Raw genomic sequence first — 18,413 nt, 5'->3', positions numbered from 1 at the left:
GACCCGCGGAAGCAGCCATTCTAATTTATTAATTTTCTTTCCTGCCGCAACCGAGACATCTACCGCAAGCCCCACGGACGCAGGCAGCCCTACGGCGGCCGCAATGGGTCCCGTGCGTGCCATGGCATGCTGGGATTTTTGGCCCTGGTAGTGTAGCGGGGTCCTCGTGATTAGGGAAGCACTCGTACGCAGATGTAGTTTGACCCTTCTGGCGCACCGTACCCTTCCGCCTTTCCCGCGATACCGCTCGCCACAGCATATTCCAACGCGGGCTCTGCAGCAGGTGGGGGAGGGTGGTGTGTCCTTCATGGGGCATGCCCGAAGTTCTGCCTGAACAGAAACGTGGGATTCTTTGCTCGTCCGGAGCGTGTCCCCACATAACTACCTCGGTCTCTGTCCTGGTACCCGTCTCTCCGTTTAGTAACACTTCCTGGCAGGACGAATAGGCGAGAACCGCCGCGGAAGGTGGCCGCAGTGATAAGGCTTAGTAGTCGGGCAGCCCGAGAGAAGCCGGGTGAGGGGTCAAGCTGGGGACCTGTTCCTCTCTCCCTCCCCACCCTGACATGCCAACCCGGCAGTCGGCGGTGCAGCAGTGTGTGAGCAGTGTACGTGGGGCCCGCGGGGCGGGGACGGGCCGTGCTGGGCCGGGTGCTCACTGGGAGCTCCGCACTCTCCCTACGCGGCAAGGCAGGGGCAGAGTGGGACCGTTGAGGCCGCTGTAGGGCCGGGCTGGGGGGGAGCGGACAACGGGTGGTGGGCTGCTAGTATCGGGGGCACTAAGTCCCGTTGTCGCGCAGGTTCGTCCCCCGTGCCCCGTCGCAGGATGGAGTTTGAGCTTCTAGAAAATGACGTGCTGGAGTCGCTGGAGGACTTGGGGTAGGTGCCTGGGGCCGAGCGACACCCTGTTCCGGGGCCTGGGGGCCTGAGGGGAGGGGCAACTTGGGAGGCCGGTGAGGGGCCCGTGGCGTCCCTGAGCGGCCACTGTGGGCCGGGAGTAGGAGAGCGGCGCCGTTGTTCCCCCAAAGAGTCGTGGCAAAGGGCTGCCCCAGGGTCAACAACGAGAGTGGTGCTTTCTTATCAGAGCTGCGGTGCTGCCCCTGTAGCGGGGCTAATGATAGTGCCGACTGGGCTTGAGAAAAGTGCTAAGACAAACACGCAGGTTTTTTTTAAGCCGTTCGGCCTTTGCAAACAATTTGCCTCTTATTGCGTGCTGATCACCTTGATTCTTGTGATGCTATCGTATCGGTAACGCCTCTGTTCAATAGAGCAGTGCTAGCGGAGGGTGAGGAAGGGATAAAGCATTTTAGAGAGGTCTGAAGAGAAAAGCAACGTTAAGATTTTGTATCCAATCAAAAATTATAGACTGAACAAATATTTTAAACGGCAGTATTTTTTCACCGTTCACTTCTTAAACAATATAATAGAACATAGGAAACTTTCATTGTTTAAATCTGTTTCTCTGACAGGGTCTGTAAAGGTTATATATATATGAAAGGGAGAGCAAGGAGAACGTGCTTTATTGTAAGCTTGCACGTTTATAAACTGTTGAGAGTTCAGACAAGAGGCAGTCACACTTTTGCTGCTGCTGGTTCTACGCAGACAGTGGCCACATTCCCATAAATCACTTTGTGGGTAGAGTCATTATGCTCCAACAAAGATCGTGTTTCCAGGGTAAGTTGGTGATGATAGTTCCAAAGTTTGACAAATAGATTTCTGTCTTGGCAAGTATTTCTCTGAGTGAAATGTGAAAAGGTCTTTGCTATGATGCACATACAATGATCTTGTCTTCTTTCTGCCACATGGCAGAATATTGGTGGCTTGAAGGCGTTCTAGTTTTTGCTCCTTATTGGTGTAATTATAGAAAAAGTATTGCTATTATTTTTTGACCTAAGCAAAGGATGAAAGCACATTAAAAAAATAAGTCATATCAACCAAGATTGGCAACATTAGAGGACAAAAGACATGGTGCTTCAACAGTGTTCTCAACAACTGGGAAAGCTGCTGCATGTGACTAAATGACTTATGTTTCCTGGAGTGTTTTAGTGGGGATTTAAGCTTTGGCAGTAACTCTGTGATCCTGTACAGTTCATCTTTTTTTTTTTTTTCAGGATCTAACCAGTTACCCAGATAATGACATTTTTTCTAATATATTGTACCTTCCCTTCCCCACCCCCCAAGAGCATAGCATGTCAAAGACTTGTTTCTTTTTGGGTTTGTGCTCAAGTAGTGGCCTCTTGCCTTGCAAGTCAGTTACTTGAACTACTGAAGTTGCAAACAACTTGGACAGCATAATGTTACCAAAAGAGGAGTGAAACACTAGAACACATGCAGGAATGGAAGGGGAAAAGCTGCTCGCAATCAGGAATGCTTGAGTTGTTTTAATGGCCAAAGAGACGTGCAGCTGAAGTCGTAGTTATCAGAGATAACACAGTCAAGATGTCACATCCCTCAAAGAAATTCTAGAAAGGAGGCCTTGGACAAGACCAGTGACTTAAATCCGGATCCTGCCAAGACAAAAGGCTTGTCATCACTTCTACTTTGATCTGTAACTGGATGTTTCTATTCCAAGTCCCAGATGTTCCTATACACATGTAGATCTGAAACATCTGTGGAGTGGACTTAAACTTGCTCTAATTAGCCCGTTGGAATTGTTTAGCCTACTGTAGTAATGTAGGAGGATTGTAGTACATCAGATTACAGCTTCCCACCAGCTGTACATTAACTCTATGTCACTAATTGAGCTGCTCTGTGAGTTATTTTTGAGTGTATGGTTGGATAAAGTAGCAAGCTGTTATAGTGAAGACCAAATCCTTTGTAAGTGATGTTAAGTACAAATGTGGAGAATACCAATTTAATTTGCTCTTTAAGAGAGGTGTGGGGTGGGTTTTTTTGTTTTTCTTTTTCTCCTCCCTTGGTGCTGTTTTTGTTTGTTTGTTTTGCCCTTCTGAGGTTTACCAAGAGTTGACTGGAGTCAGTGAAGTATATCAAAATAATATTGGGTGCAGTGTATCAAAATAACATGGTGTGTTTTGTTCTTAAATACTTTGGTACATTCTGACTTTGTGTGGTTAATAAGGCAGTCTTCTCCCTGCACACAGATACCTTCTCTCAGTACACAGATGTTATGAAAACTGTCTTCTAAGACCTGATCTATGGACTTCTGCTTTCTAGGCTTGTTTTTGGCTTCGTTTCTTCATGTGAAGAATGAATTGTATTTTTTTGTGCCTGTTGGAGAAGGTTATTTTGCAGAAGAGGATATTGTTTTGCAGATAATTGTTTGGCAGAAAAGATGCTCTAGTTAAGCAGTAATTATTCAACTTGGTGCAAATCAGTGCTCAAGAATGACACTATGAAACTGCAGTTGCCCTAGATAGGTCTATGGTAAGAAGCATCTTCAAGAGAGAGTGGCAGAGAAGTTGCCGCTTTACATGGTAACATTCTCCAGGATGAGAACTTTAATGGTAATATTTTGTAACCCAGTCTTCTTGGCAGTAAGCTAATGTGCATGGAAATGCTGAGTTTACTTATGTTTTTAGTATATTTTTTCTGACAATTCAGTGCAGGAATGTTACCAGTTCAGATGTTCAGTATTGCAGATGTGATGAGAATGTAGCTTTCAATATGTCTATAGCATACAATACATCTATCACAGGACATCACCGTAACAAATGTTAATAAACTGTGTTTTTGTTTTACTTGTCAGTTACAAAGGTCCATTGTTAGATGACAAAGCGCTGACTCAGGCAGTCTCCAGTGGAGCCAGTTCCCCTGAATTCACCAAACTTTGTGCTTGGTTGGTATCTGAGTTACGGCTGTTTTGTAAACTTGAGGAAAACGTGCAGGCAACTAACAGTAAGTAGCCATAACTCTAGCACAAATGTGCACTTAATGTGTATTCATGCATGCCAAAAATGTTTGGACTGACAATTGCTGAATCTGTTGTATCAGGGAGGATTGTCTGCATGCTGTCAGTTTTTGGATATTTTCCACCTCAAGCTTGCCTAATGAACGGCTATTAGAGGTTGCAATAATAGTGAGGATCAAACAGTCCTTCTTCTGAAATCAGCTTTTTCTCTTAATTGTTCAACCATGGAGTGTGTGTTTGTTTGGTTTTTAAGTTCTTGCATGGATTTAAGGAAACATTAGTGTGGATTTTTTTTTAATTTAGACCATGAAATTACTTCTATTTCAACACTGCTATTTGTAATTTTGGGTTAAGAAATACCTGCTGTCCCAGGAGGCATTCTCATGACTACAGTAGCCATATTGTCATTTTATTGTTCCTTACTGCAACTCCATGCATTACTGTCTGTTTTTCTCTCTTTATGAAACACTGTGAAAAGGAGCCTTAAGATGCCTGTTTATTGTTTTGGTGGAGCAAGCACACCTTACTTTTTGGTTAATTCTAGAGATTAAATTGTTAATTCAATATGGTAAACCGTACTTCTGAATATCTAATGTATTAACTCCTAATGCCTATGTGAACTTATTTTTCAATAAGCTCAGTAGCCAAAGATTACTGCTTTTAACCTCAACATCTGTTCTTTTACTCTATTTTTGACTTGTCCATCCTTTCTTCTTTGAGTGTATTTGATTTCCTTTCTTTGCTAACAATAAATCATCTTGCTTCTTTTAGAAGTGCAAAGTTCCTACTATGTTTTGTATAAAAATACAATGCAGAAGTATTCCAACACCTATTTCAGATTCTTTAAACACAGTGATAGAAACATTTTATCTGTATCGTCTGACATGCATTTTGTGTTGAAGTCACTTTTTGAAAGAAGAAAAACTGTTGTCTCTCATTAGTCACTATTCAGATTGGTTTTACTAAGTTCTGACACAAATACCAGTCTAAGCTTTGGTTTACATGGTTAAGGATATTGTTATGAAATAAGATCAGTTGACAAATGTGAGTTTACAGGGAGAAGTAGGAAAAACATGAGAGCTCCTAAACAGTGTTAATCCATGATGTTACTAGAACTTTCTAGTACATTTGTAGTGGAAAGAGTTAGTTGAGAGCTAAACTCCTGTAAAATTGGTGGGTTTTAATGTCACTTTTCGTTGTAGATGTTGCCAGTGGCTGTCTATTGTAGCTGGGAAGAGCAGTCAGTGAAGTGTAATTTTACAATAATGAGGAACATGATGGCTCCAAGTAGGTTGTGCTGTCTTTAGGCAACCCGAAGAATGCATTTGGCCGCCATTAAAGCCAAGGTTTTAATGTTAAACAGCAACTGAAGCAAAACATAATTTGCTTTTTCCTTTAAAGTAGCTAATTCATTCTAATTACAAAGATACAGATACTGGCTATGAACATGTTGTTGTTAGTTTTTTGTTGTTTTTTTTTCTTTCTAAGGTCCAAATGAAGCAGAAGAATTTCAACTTGAAATGAGTGGGTTGCTGGCTGAAATGAACTGTCCATATGCATCACTGACATCAGGAGATGTAACAAAACGCCTTCACAATCAAAAGAACTGTCTTTTGCTGCTTAGTAAGTTAAAACAGGAATCATGGTATTTTTTTCTTAATGAGCTTTGTTTACCACAATGTATAAAACCAATTCCCTAAAATTAGGAATTCTTCTTCCGTATAATTTACAGTGTCAAGTGTATTACCCTTTCAGGTTTCATAAACCTAACCTCTCTGTAGCCAGTATATAATGGAATATATTCTGAGTATTAACCTTTTTCACAATCACTAGCAAAAAGCCTGTCCTATTAGTTTTGAAAAGTACTCTGAAGAGGGAATAATTTGAAGACTTCTGCCAGGACTTAGCCATGGAGTTTTGTTTAGAAAGGCTGTAAAAATGACCCAAAACACCAAATGCAGCATCATTTTCAGCCCAAAAGAACTCACAGTTCTTTTGAGGTTTTCTCTTAGTAAATAGCTTCAATGTTATTTTCTGCTGGTTGAAATTAACAATAGCAATGGTGATGTCCTCCCTTTACTTTTCCACCCAGCAGATCTCAGCATCTAAATTCCTGCTTAGGAAATGCTAAAGGAGAAGATGCATTATTTCAGTGTGGCAAAAGTATGTGATGCTAATTCACATTAAAAAAAAATTATCTTTGCAAGTGTCTGAGTTAGAAATTGTAATACTGATTTTAATCTGATCTTAAATCCAAAATAAATTTGTTTTGTTTGCTTGTTTAGCTTTTCAAAACAGAAATTTAGTTCTGCTCTCAGCTGAGATGTAAGAATTTAATACAAGGTTCCTGTATTTCAGCAGTAGGAGAAAGATGAATAATAAGACTTAATCTGATTTTCTGTTGATAGTATGTTCAGAAATGTCAGATAAAGTGAGGTAATTGTTGGATTTAAAATACTTTGTGGCTCTAGCAATCTGCCCTTCAGCTTATTCTCTATAAGCCAAGCCATTCAGTAAATTTGGCTTGTGTGTGACACACAGTTTATCCCAGAGGTCCTCTCTGATGCATTCTTTGGTAACACAAGGACATGTTCAGAAGCTGAACTCTGGTATCCTGTCTGCAGGAATACTGTGCTTACTGTCAAATAGGGAATTGAAATAGACAGCAAACTTATTTTTTGTGTACTAAGGTAATTGCGTAGCTTGCTTTACCTACTTTAAGATAATATATTAGGTATCCTGTGTTACATGAGCCATGAAATCACATCTTTTTCAGAACAAGCAGAATAACCCTCTGTAATGGAATGCCAGGTTATTTTGCATTTTAACAAAATACAGCACAGCTTATGTAAGTTGGAAGATGTGGCACTATTGCTTAGAGAGGAAATCACCAAATATGCATGAGTAGTTAGAATTGTTCTAGTGTGCAGCATCACTAGAGTACAATATTAAGTACTGGCATCTGCAAAACTGAAATAAGGGAGCTTCATGTTGTTTTGGAAACCTCTGCAAAACAAGAATCACTATCTGGAGAGCACTTATGGTCTCAATTTCAGTTTTTGTTAGAGGAGGTTGAAAGTGGCTTGAATGGGGTCTCTGAATTCTTGAAACAAAATTCTGCTGCTGGTTTCTCTTTCGTGAGGCCTTAACAGGGTGTAAATAATTGAAAGCTGAATGTAAGAAAAATTTGTACAAAGTACCATTGTAAGAACTTGCAAAGAATTCTTCACTGCTTTACAAATTTTAAGACTTTTATAATATGTTCTGTGTCTTTAGCAGACAACATCCTAGAGATCCTAGGGAAATTCTAGAGATCATTGAAATGCTATGATTTTTTAAGTCTTATGACCTGTCTTAATTTTATAGGTAGTAAGCTGCATTTGTATAGCCATGGGTTTACATCCCTGATCCCAAGTGTGTCTTTGTCAGTGCTGTATCTATTTTTCAACCCTTATTTTCATTAGTGTCATGGCCACTCAGTATGATTCGTGATAGAAGTATCATTAAACTTATGCATTTTTTTTTTGGTTCAAATTTTAAAGTTGTGACACTTGCAAGCAAAGGCCATGTGCTAAACTTGTATCACCATAACTGACAACTAATGCTGAAATTCTGGGTAGAATAGAATAGAATAGAATAAACCAGGTTGGAAGAGACCTTCAAGATCATCGTGTCCAACCTATCATCCAACACCACCCAACCAACTAAACTATGCATATATATATATATGCGTATATATCATGTTCAGAAACTGTGATTCTAATGTATGTAATTTGTTTGATAAAGGAGTTATAATGTGGTGGTAGACCTGCAGTTCTGCACTGCAGGCATCCTAGCTTGTGTTTTATCAGTTACCACTTTCCTTTCTGTAATCATTATAAACCTGACTTCTCAGTAGTACTTTTTAAAGTAGGGTTATTTTTCCACTCTGTGTCTTGCTTGGGGAAGTAGAGGATACTCATCTAACACTTCATTTGTGTCTACTCATTTCCTTGCTTTGTTACCTACATCTTCAAGGAGTGCTTGCTTGTCTAGCTTTAAGTGCATGTTCTAGCCCTTCATCCTGCTTATTTCCATGTTCCTAGTCTCCTGTCTTTGCTGGGCAAAGCCTGAAGGAACAGAGCTGTGCTCTGTTGAACTCTATGATTAATACCTGTTGGAATTGGGGATTTTTTTCCAGGTTTTAATTGGTTGTACTAAACCTTTCTAGCACTGGGCTCAGTGATTGTTAGAAATACAAGTGTTCTGTGAATACCAAAATTACAGCCCTCACTCACTCTTTCTAAAGCGGTCCATTTGCAGTATTTGTTGGTTGTAACCACTTGGATTCTCACTGGTTCTGAAATAACTTAACTTGGCTATATTTGATGCTGAAATCTAATTTTTCTTACCCCAGCATACCTCATCTCAGAACTGGAAGCTGCCAGAATGCTGTGTGTGAACGCCCCTCCTAAAAAAGTGCAGGAAGGAGGTGGCAGTGAAGTCTTTCAGGAGCTAAAAGGCATATGTATTGCTTTAGGCATGTCCAAGCCTCCAGCCAACATAACGATGTTCCAGTTCTTCAGTGGAATTGAAAAAAAAGTAAGATCCAAAGGAAAAAACCCTAGAGTATTTATGATGTTGCTGTTTTGATTAAAAAAACCCATAAATTACTGCCATGAAGCTATTTACCTCTTGTGAAACTCCAGTGTTTGAATTGTGAAGGAGAGTTAGCATGGTTTGCTGAGTATGCCAAGAGTCAGCGTTTTGAAAATGAAAGGCTTTTTCCACACCAAGGCATGAGGTCAGGGACTACTGCTATCATTGCCTTCCTAGGTGGAGTATTTGTTACTCTACTCTGGATTTTAATGTCATCACCTGTTGCAGAAGACATGGGAAATGCTGAGCTTAGGCCTCAGGAAGAACAGCAGGGAGAAATGTATTCCAAGAAATATGCCTAAAGAAATTTTTTACAGAAACCTACTGTTTTTAAAATGTTTAAGTTAAAAGGAGATGCTGTAGAGCAAGTCAAGTTTGCACATTTTCTCTAAGGCTTCTTCAGGTCTTGGGGTTCCATTTATTTTTGTTCTTTTACATGTATGTGTTCTCCAGATTCTTGTGTTTGAGTTTTTGAAAAAAAGAAATTTACTTCCCAGCAATATTTATAAAGCAGAGAAGTGAAGTGGCATGGACTGTCCAGTGCACCAGACCAAATGTGGGGAGACAGAAAGCTTTTAAATTGTGTTAGGTACCTGAACTTGCAGGATAGGGAAGAGCAGAAGAGAACCTTTGTGAACTTAAGAGAGAGAATTATAGAGCTCCTCATAATGTTTTCCTAGAAGTTTGTAGACTAACCTTTTAGTTATGTTGTACTTGAACAACTCCAAGAACTTGAAAATAGTGCTTCATTTTTTTGCAAGAAATCAGTTTGGACTGATTTAAGAGGAGAAGGATTTCCAGCAGAAGCCCAAGATGTAGAATGGAAACAGTTTGTTTTCCAATTTTAGGATTGTCACGGGTGTTAAGCAGTTGGATATGTAAGAAATCTGTGCTGCTGTTCTCTATAATGGTAGAAACTATAACAATGAGCAATGCTAGAGAGCTTTGCTGGTGAAAGAGACTCTATACAAATGCACACTATAAAGTAGATCAAAATATGGGAATTATGTTTTACCAAATTGACTTTTCTTTTACATTGTCTTGCAAGGTTAAATGAACATTATCTCAATTATTTATAACCATAGGTGGTTATACTGAAAAAAAACCCAAAACATAACAGAACAGTCCTAACAGCTTCATAAAATATATCAGGAATTTTTCACCTGTAGATATTTTTTTTGCAATTATATATAGCTGTGGTGCTTGTAGTCCAAACACTTCAGTTGTTGGTAGAATCTGAGAAAGTGGTGCTGCCTCATAACTGAAAAACTTACTTCACTTTGCAAATAAAAATACATCACAAAGTTGAACAAAGTGTGAAAACTTAGTCAAGAGTAAAATTCTCACTCTGTAAGATTATAGTTACAACAAGTGATCATTCTAAAATTTTCTTGTTTCTAAAAAGGGAGTCTTAGAATGGCAGCAGCTAGCATGTGAAAACCAAACACCTTTTACTTGCATATACACTGTACAGCTTGGAGTAGAATTTTTGTGTAATCGACTCTCTTTATTGATGGCCTACCACACTGAAAAAAAGAAACTGATGATGCTTAAATGAAATGCTGCCTCTGCTTTTCTGAAAGCACTTGGTTTTAAAACCTTCAAGTTAAGCAAAGTTGGCTCAGCACCTTTGGAAAACCAGGTCACTTAAGGGCATTAAATCAACTGCTGGAATCAACAGCCAAGCAAGCTGAATAATGTGGTTCGCAGCAGTGGAAAAGTGAAGTTTCATAACTCTGTCTCGCTCTGATTCAAGTTCTTGTCGCTGCTACTCCATTTCTTCCCCCTCAGGAATTTTGGGATGAGAAAGATAACCTAAGTTGTGCCCAGACTCCTAAAATGCAAGTTAAATTTTAATTTTCATGTTGAAGATACTCTCCTTATAACTGCAAACAGGAGTCCTTCTTTAGGTCCTGTTATGTTTCACATGGCATTAAATACTACCTGGTTGATGCAAGTGTGGGGGTTCTCCTGAATTAAAGAGATGATGTGTAGAATAATCTTTCTGTCTTCAGAGGGAGATGAAATTCATGGAATTTTATATTTTTAACTAGTCTCTGCTATATTTAAAAGTTAATAAAAGGGACTATAAAGTACATCTGCAGTTAAAATATTTAAAAAAATAAGTTATTTTTCAAATGTGCTTGGTTCTTTGTCCCTGAGAAAACAGCTTGGTTATTGGAGCTTGCTCTGCCATGCCTATGACTGTCCAGGAGTTTTCTCCTGTACTTTGAATCTTTAAAAGCTTTCTTTTTTTTTCCTTTTTCTTTTTTTCTTTTTTTTTTTTTTTTTTTTTTTTGCTGATCCTTACAGTTTTATATGTCTCCTAACAGCTGAAGGAAACTCTAGCAAAAGTTCCACCTAACCATGTTGGAAAACCTTTATTGAAGAAACAACTGGGTCCAGCTCACTGGGTAAGTAGTTGTTAGGTGTTAGAACCTGTTGCCCATTTTCAGGCATATAAAGTATTGCTCTTGATTCTGTGTGTAACGCTGCCAAATAATTTTTCTCATCTTTTTCTATTAAAAAAAAAAAAAAAAGGCAAATTTTTTGCAGTACTTTACATACATGTTGGTACAGTAAATGTTGAGCAACTGACAGTATCTTAGGATTGTGAATCTGCATGTCCAGATGTGGGCAGAAGTTTTCCAAACTGAAGGAGATGTACTGCGGTAGTGCTGACCTGTGTGCTTGAGCAGTAGCTTAAGCCTTCCTCTCCTTTGCCAGCACTGTGTCACCTATCCTTGCTGAGACAGTATCACAGCTTTCCAGCTCACCTGTGGGGTCTTCCCATCATTTCCTCCTCTCTTTCTGGCCTGTTGGAATAGTCTGCTTCCTCTATAGACTGTTCTCCAACAAGCAGTGAGTATACAGGTGGAAGCTGGGAGAGGCTGTACACCCAGGCAGGAGAGCCACAATCATTTCCAGCTGTATTTTTGCCATCTGGTGTTCTAGAACAATGGTGCCTGGGTTAGATACTGCTGCTGCACCAGCACAAAGCTGTGGCTACCACTCCAAGACTGTGACTCTCCTTCGTGTCCCTTGCTTAAAAGTTGAACCTCATCTACTCCCAACACTGCTTCCTTCAGCCCTTGTACTGTTGAGGCTCAAAGTGGGCCTCACTGGCTACCGGTGTCCAGGCTTCAATCAAGACATAAATAATTTCCTTAGTGCTGCATACCTCAACTACAGCTCTGACTAGACCACTCTTTGCTACCAGATGTGTTTTTAGTGATTTTCCGCCCCCCCTTATTATTTTTTTTTCCCTGATAGGGCATTTTGTTGTGTTGTCTGTATGCAGATTTTGCTTTAATCAAGATCCTCTTAACAGTACTTTACTTTCTTCTAGTCCTTTATCTTTGCACTATCTTTATCCTTAAGCTTACTACTTTTAAGGATGGCAAGGACACCCTGCTCCCTAGGGTTTATATATGTCCTTGCATATCCTTCAGCTTGTTGCATGTAGAATTTTCTCTGGCTTGCTTCTCTATCCTAGTGGGTGCTGGGAAGTGACTCAGCAGTGCATGTAGTTTTCATGTCCCTTCTGGAAAGGAGACAGCTGTGCTGTTAGAAATGGTGGAAGGCTGAATGTGAGGACAGAGGCTTTAGAGCCTTCAGGGAAATGGTGTCAGCAGGCATAGCGTGCTTGACCCCAATCAACAAGGTTGACAATTGTGGGCTTAGGCCCTGTTTAATATCTCTGTGTCTTATTCTCTTCCATCCACGTAGTTTGTGATCTTAAATAGAAATATTTTATTTATATTCTATAGGCTATGTTTGCGTATTTATTTTTTTTTCAGGAAAAAATTGAAGCAATTAATCAAGCCATAGTCAACGAATATGAAGTCCGAAGAAAACTCTTAGTCAAACGCTTGGACGTTACTGTGCAGTCCTTTGGCTGGTCAGATAGAGCTAAGGTACAAACAACTTGCTGTGATGTTCTGGTTGATGGTATTGCTTTATTAGAAGTGTCTTGGGGAAAACTGCTTTATGGCTTCATTCTTCCTGAATACAAAATAACCACAGAAACTGTCTGATTCTGGTTTGAGTTTCCAGAGGAGTTTGCAACCATGTAAGATGGCTAAAAAATTTTACTTAAAATCAGTATGTTGGATTCTAAAACAGTGTGCAAAATGAGAAGATAGAGACTGTGTGTGAATGTACACTACAGCCAAAACATGCAGTTAAACAGGCCACTAAAGAAAAATAGTACTAGGAGATTACGGAACCAGCCATTTGTGTTCAGAATACCATAGTGTGAATCTTTAAGTGCTTTGTCTGGGATGCTGCAAAAGCATCTTCCTATTGACCATCCCTTAACTACTTTGTGCTGTCTGCAATGATCAGATTTCCTTAACTCAAAATGTATCTAAGCTCTACTTCACAGATACACATGAGAAAAGCTGCCAAGTCACTAATACTAGACAGGGTAATGTTCTGTGTGGTTCTTTTGGAATGAGTGTGGGTCAGGGTGCAGGAGAAGGAGGTCTGGAGGCTGGATGTGGATGTGTCACAGAATAACAGAATCAACCAGGCTGGAAAAGACCTCAGATCATCAAGTCCAACCTATTACCTAATACCTCATGACAACTAAACCATGGCTCCAAGTGCCACATCCAGTCCTTTTTTGAATACCTCCATGGATGGTGACTCCACCACCTCCCTGGGCAGCACATTCCAATGGCCAATTACTCTTTCTGTGAAGAACTTTCTCCTCACCTCAAGCCTAAACTTCCCCTGGTGCAGCTTGAGACTGTGTCCTCTTGTTCTGCTGCTGATTGCCTGGGAGAAGAGACCAATCCCCACCTGTCTACAACCTCCTTTCAGGTAGTTGTAGAGGGCAATGAGGTCTCCCCTGAGCTGCTTCTCCAGGTTAAACAGCCCCAGCTCCCTCAACCTCTCCTCACAGGGCTTGTGCTGGAGACGTCTCACCAGCCTTGTTGCCCTTCTCTGGACACAATCAAGTATCTCAATGTCTCTCTTAAATTGAGGAACCCAGAACTCAGCCCAGTGCTGAGTACAGGGGCAGAATAACTTCCCTGCTCCTGCTGGCCGCACTATTTCTGATGCAGGCCAGGGTGCCATTGGCCTTCTTGGCCACCTAGGCACACTGCTGGCTCATGTTCAGCCTACTGTCAGCTGCTGCCCTCAGGTCCCTTACTGCCTGGCCACTCTCCAGCCACTCTGTCCCCAGCCTGTAGCACTGCATGGGGTTGTTGGGGCCAAAGTGCAGAACCCGGCACTTGGACTTGTTAAATGCCATCCAGCCCACGTGTCCAGCCTGTCAAGGTCCTTCAGCATCTTTTAAAGCATTAGCAGTAATTTGTATAACTGCGTGACACACTTCCATTCTGTGTTTGCCTAAAAGCAATGCCGTCTGCATGTGTATATATTGCCAATCTTAAAACTGTCCAATGATCTGTCTCTTGGCAGTTCAGTCAGAATAGTGTTTCCTGTACTAAGTATGACATTAATTTGATAAATGCTAGCTTTGTTGCAGTGTTTCTTGTTTATAAAGTGATTCTCACTGATTTGTTTTGGTTTTATTATGCATTTTTGTCCTATGTAGAGCAGTGTGTTTTTCGTTAGTGTTGATTTGGCTCTTCCGGTGAGGTGTCCTATTGCTTTCCTATTACTTTAGCAGACTGAGTTTTATTCTTCTCTCCAACAGAGTCAAACAGAAAAACTGGCTAAAGTCTACCAGCCAAAACGTGCCCTCTTATCTACTAAGTGCACTGTTTCCGTTGCAAATCTCTTGGCAGCTCGGCAGGATCTATCAAAGATTTTGAGAACAAGCAGTGGATCCATCCGAGAGAAGACTGCATGTGCCATTAACAAGGTAACTTTGGTGACAAATGACTTGTTCTGTTACCAATATTTAAGTGTTTTGAATGTGGTAATAAATCCAGTTTTGGACAGAATGGTGGTGTGTTGATTTGACCACACCCTCTCCACCTCAAATAATGTTGACACTTTTTTAGTGTAGTTGGAGTGTAGGATGTAAGAAATTTAGCAGGAAGACAGGTGTGACTGTATTGTCAGACTGTGTGTATGCTTTACTAGGAATGTAATACTGCCCTGTTCTGTTACCTTCCTTATCAGCCCAGAGAGTGGTGGTGAATGGTGTCACATCCAGCTGGCGGCCAGTCAGTAGTGGAGTCCCCCAGGGATCAGTGCTGGGCCCCATCCTCTTTAACATCTTTATTGATGATCTGCATGAGGGCATTGAGTCTATCATCAGTAAATTTGCTGATGACACCAAGCTGGGGACAGGAGTTGATCTGCTGGAGGGTAGAGAGGCTCTGCAGAGGGACCTCGACAGGCTGGACAGATGGGCAGAATCCAATGGCATGAGATTGAGCACATCCAAGTGCTGAGTTCTGCACATCGGCCACAACAACCCCATGCAGTGCTACAGGCTGGGGTCAGAGTGGCTGGAGAGCAGCCAGGCAGAGAGGGACCTGGGGGTACTGGTCGATGGTAGGCTGAACATGAGCCTGCAGTGTGGCCAGGAGGGCCAATGGCATCCTGGCCTGCATTGAGAACAGTGTGGCCAGCAGGAGCAGGGAGATCGTTCTGCCCCTGTACACTGCACTGGTTAGGCCACACCTCGAGTACTGTGTCCAGTTCTGGGCCCCTCAGTTTAGGAAGGATGTTGAGTTGCTGGAACGAGTCCAGGGAAGGGCAACGAAGTTGATGAGGGGCTTGGAACACAAACCCTATGAGGAGAGACTGAGGGAGCTGGGGCTGCTTAGCCTGGAGAGGAGGAGACTCAGGGGTGACCTTATTGCTCTCTACAACTACCTGAAGGGGGGTTGTAGACAGGCAGAGGTTGGTCTCTTCTCCCAGGCAGCCAGCACCAGAACAAGAGGACACAGTCTCAGGCTGCACCAGGGGAAGTTCAGGCTGGAGGTCAGGAGGAAGTTTTACACGGAGAGAGTGATTGCCCATTGGAATGGACTGCCCGGGGAGGTGGTGGAGTCGCCGTCACTGGAGGTGTTCAGGAGGAGACTTGACAGGGTGCTTGGTTACATGGGTTAGTTGATTAGGTGGTGTTGGGTGATAGGTTGGACGCGGTGATCTTGAAGGTCCCTTCCAACCTGGTCTGGTCTGGTCTATTCTATTCTATCAACATTAAATGTTTACCAGGGCAGTAACACAAAGTAACAAAATAACCTGCTTCATGTGAAGCTTTTCTGTTACATCATTTTAAAACTTGAAGCAAGGCAAATGTCCCATTTTAAGTCTTGCTAAATTCTTAAATGTCATAGCATTCACAGACAGCTAAAGGCCTCTAGTCTTGCTCAGCTGTGGTAAGTGCTGACACCTGTTTATTGGTTTGCAAGTTTTTGCATGTGCAAAAATCTTGTCACTTTGTTTATCAAGCCAAAGGTTTCTACAGTAATTCAGAGCATTGGTTAGGAGAGAGATGGTGTTGCACTATACTTGACCCTGTTTGAAATGAGCAGTCTGCACCAGTAAACAGCTATGTGAAAGACTATTGATGCTGCCTCTACTGGTGAGCCTGCTGTTCAAACGTAAAACCCAGATCTCCTGAATTCTCTGGCTAGCAGCACCTGGAGAACAAGATAAGATCCATCTAGTTTCTGTTAATTGGAGCCAAAGGTCTGTTGCATTCAAACAGGCAAAAGCTGTAAGAACCCTGGAGTGCCTGCTGTTTTCAGTGTCTATCAGTAAATGTGACTCTTCTGTGAAGTATTACATCTCCTTTGGCAGTTCTCCTTTTCCCTTTGCAGGTGCTCATGGGCAGGGTGCCTGACAGAGGAGGAAGGCCCAATGAAATTGAACCACCACCTCCTGAGATGCCACCGTGGCAGAAAAGACCAGAAGGTGGTTCACAGCAAGGTGGTGGCAGAGGAGGAAGAGGTGGCTATGAATCCTTTTACGGAGGACGAGGAGGTTATGACCATGGGGGTCACGAACGAGGAGGAAGAGGAGGCTATGACTCTTCGTATGGAGGGCGAGGAGGTCATGAACAAGGAGGCCATGATCGAGGGGGACGAGGAGGACGTGGCGGTTATGATCATGGTGGCAGAGGAGGTGGAAGAGGAAACAAGCTTCAAGGAGGCTGGACAGATGGTGGTGGTGGCTACCAGGATGGCGGCTACAGGGAGAATAACTACAGAGATACAGGTTTTCAAACAAGTGGCTACCATGGTGGTGGTGGTGGCTACCAAGGAGGAGGCTATGGTGGCTACCAGTCATCTTCAGGAAGTGGCTACCAAGGGGGTGGTGGCGGTGGCTACCAGCAAGACAACAGGTATCAAGATGGTGGGTCCCACAGTGACCGAGGGGGTGGGCGTGGAGGAGGGAGGGGTGGCCGTGGAGGTCGTGGTGGCCGTGGAGGTCAAGGAGGAGGCTGGGGGGGCAGAGGTGGACAGAACTTTAATCAAGGTGGGCAGTTTGAGCAGCACTTCCAGCATGGAGGTTATCAGTATAATCAATCTGGTTTTGGACAAGGAAGACACTTCACGAGTTGAGGCTGCTCAAAACTTTTGCTTCAGCAGAGCTCACGTAATAGAAACCCAATTTCAGAGGCCTGGTTTAATCGCTGCTTGAATCAGAAAAGGTTTGTATGTGACAAGTAGAATCTCTTTGGATGGGATGTTTTGCATTGAGCAAAGGGCAACTCTCCACCCACCTCTAGCCTGTCTGAATTAAATGCCTCATCACTACCCACAGCACCCTAAACATCAACTAATAGCCATGGGTTTTAGATGTTGGACTGGTTCCCTCTCCACAAAACACTTCTGTGTTCAGAAACTACCTTCTGTGTTTGCCTTCTGCTTTGATTTAGAGAAATACTAAGACCTGGCCAAATTTTTCTAATACAATCCACAATAGAACTTGTGCATTTCCCCCTCCCCCCCAATCAACTATTCAGTTATACGTTCTAAAACCAGTTCCGAGTATTGCTTTTTCACTTGCTGACCTCTTGTTTCGGTCACAAAGAAGTTACAGGCACGTGTGGGCGCACACAGTGAACTTCCTCTGACAAGCAGGTTTTTGTGTATTACGTGTGTTCTACTGTGGATGCCATGTTCAGTAGCCTTACCTCCTGCTAAACGAAGTTTTCCCACCCGCTCAGCAGCGGAGACTGACTGCCGCCAAAATCTGCAAAGGTCATTTAAAACTAAGCTAATTTGTGACCTGATAGTGTGTGTAGGCCTGTAGTTAGGTGTAGCGATGGAAACTGACCTGCGTCCATCCAAAACAAATTGCTCCTTCTCCAAACCTAATTTTTACTTGAAGTCAGCTAGAAGAAATGGTAAACTGAAATCTGTTTTATTTGCAAGTTAGTACCACTGACTCAGCAAACCTAGGGCAGTTTGTTTTGGGAGTTGTCTTTCTGAAGAAATGCACTACAGCCTGGGAAGGTTAGTTCCTGCCTGGAGGAAGCCCTTTTATTATTGCTGCAGAAAACAAAGCCTGGCTGAGTTTGATGTTCTAATGTTGTTTTGTTTTGTTTTCTTTACTGAAAGCCACATAATGCTTCTTGCTGGGTTTTTTGTGTACATAAACATTGTCAAGCTGTGAAAGAAAATGGCTGAAGGTGTGCTGTTGTATAAAAGGTGAGCAATAAAAGTATCTGTACCTTCCCTTTTGCTTTAGTTTTTTTCATTCTTGGTAGTAAAAAGTGGTTGTCACAGTAGCTGGGAATTTGTCTAATCTGTTTTACATTTTAATCTATTTTAGGTGTTCTATTTGTCCTGTACTGTGCATTCTGCCCCTTGAGAAGCTATCAGAATAGTAGCAGATAGGAGAATTTGATCTTTAGTTGCTCAGTTTGTTCTATTCCCCCTTCTGAACTGGTGTAGCAGCATTCAGCACTCTCTCTTGAGGGTCACTGTTTAAAGTTACTCTTAGGCTGTGCGAGCACTCATTTCCT

At 42.1% G+C, this 18,413-nt stretch overlaps 1 protein-coding gene across 2 annotated transcripts; it reads left to right on the top strand.

Moving 5' to 3' along the window:
- Nucleotides 1-302: 302 nt before the first annotated feature.
- Nucleotides 303-18,123, top strand: FAM98A (family with sequence similarity 98 member A). Of its 2 annotated transcripts, none has more exons than XM_068156768.1 (9): nt 303-514; nt 798-876; nt 3,704-3,852; nt 5,354-5,488; nt 8,262-8,446; nt 10,837-10,917; nt 12,304-12,420; nt 14,175-14,342; nt 16,261-18,123. In XM_068156768.1, exons 2-9 carry the CDS (start codon nt 824-826, stop codon nt 17,002-17,004), a joined length of 1,632 nt encoding a protein of 543 aa, XP_068012869.1. In that variant the 5' UTR covers nt 303-514; nt 798-823; the 3' UTR covers nt 17,005-18,123. The 2 variants fall into 2 exon arrangements, with proteins under 2 accessions (XP_068012869.1, XP_068012861.1); XM_068156760.1 differs by lacking the exon at nt 303-514 and adding an exon at nt 520-605.
- The last annotated feature ends 290 nt before the right edge of the window (nt 18,124-18,413 follow it).

This window comes from Melanerpes formicivorus, unplaced genomic scaffold (assembly GCF_026170545.1).
Source record: "Melanerpes formicivorus ecotype bairdi unplaced genomic scaffold, bMelFor1.0.p_v2 SCAF_2, whole genome shotgun sequence".
Classification (NCBI taxonomy): domain Eukaryota; kingdom Metazoa; phylum Chordata; class Aves; order Piciformes; family Picidae; genus Melanerpes; species Melanerpes formicivorus.
Note: the sequence above shows the minus strand (reverse complement) of the source record. Positions and strands in the feature narration are given on the sequence as shown.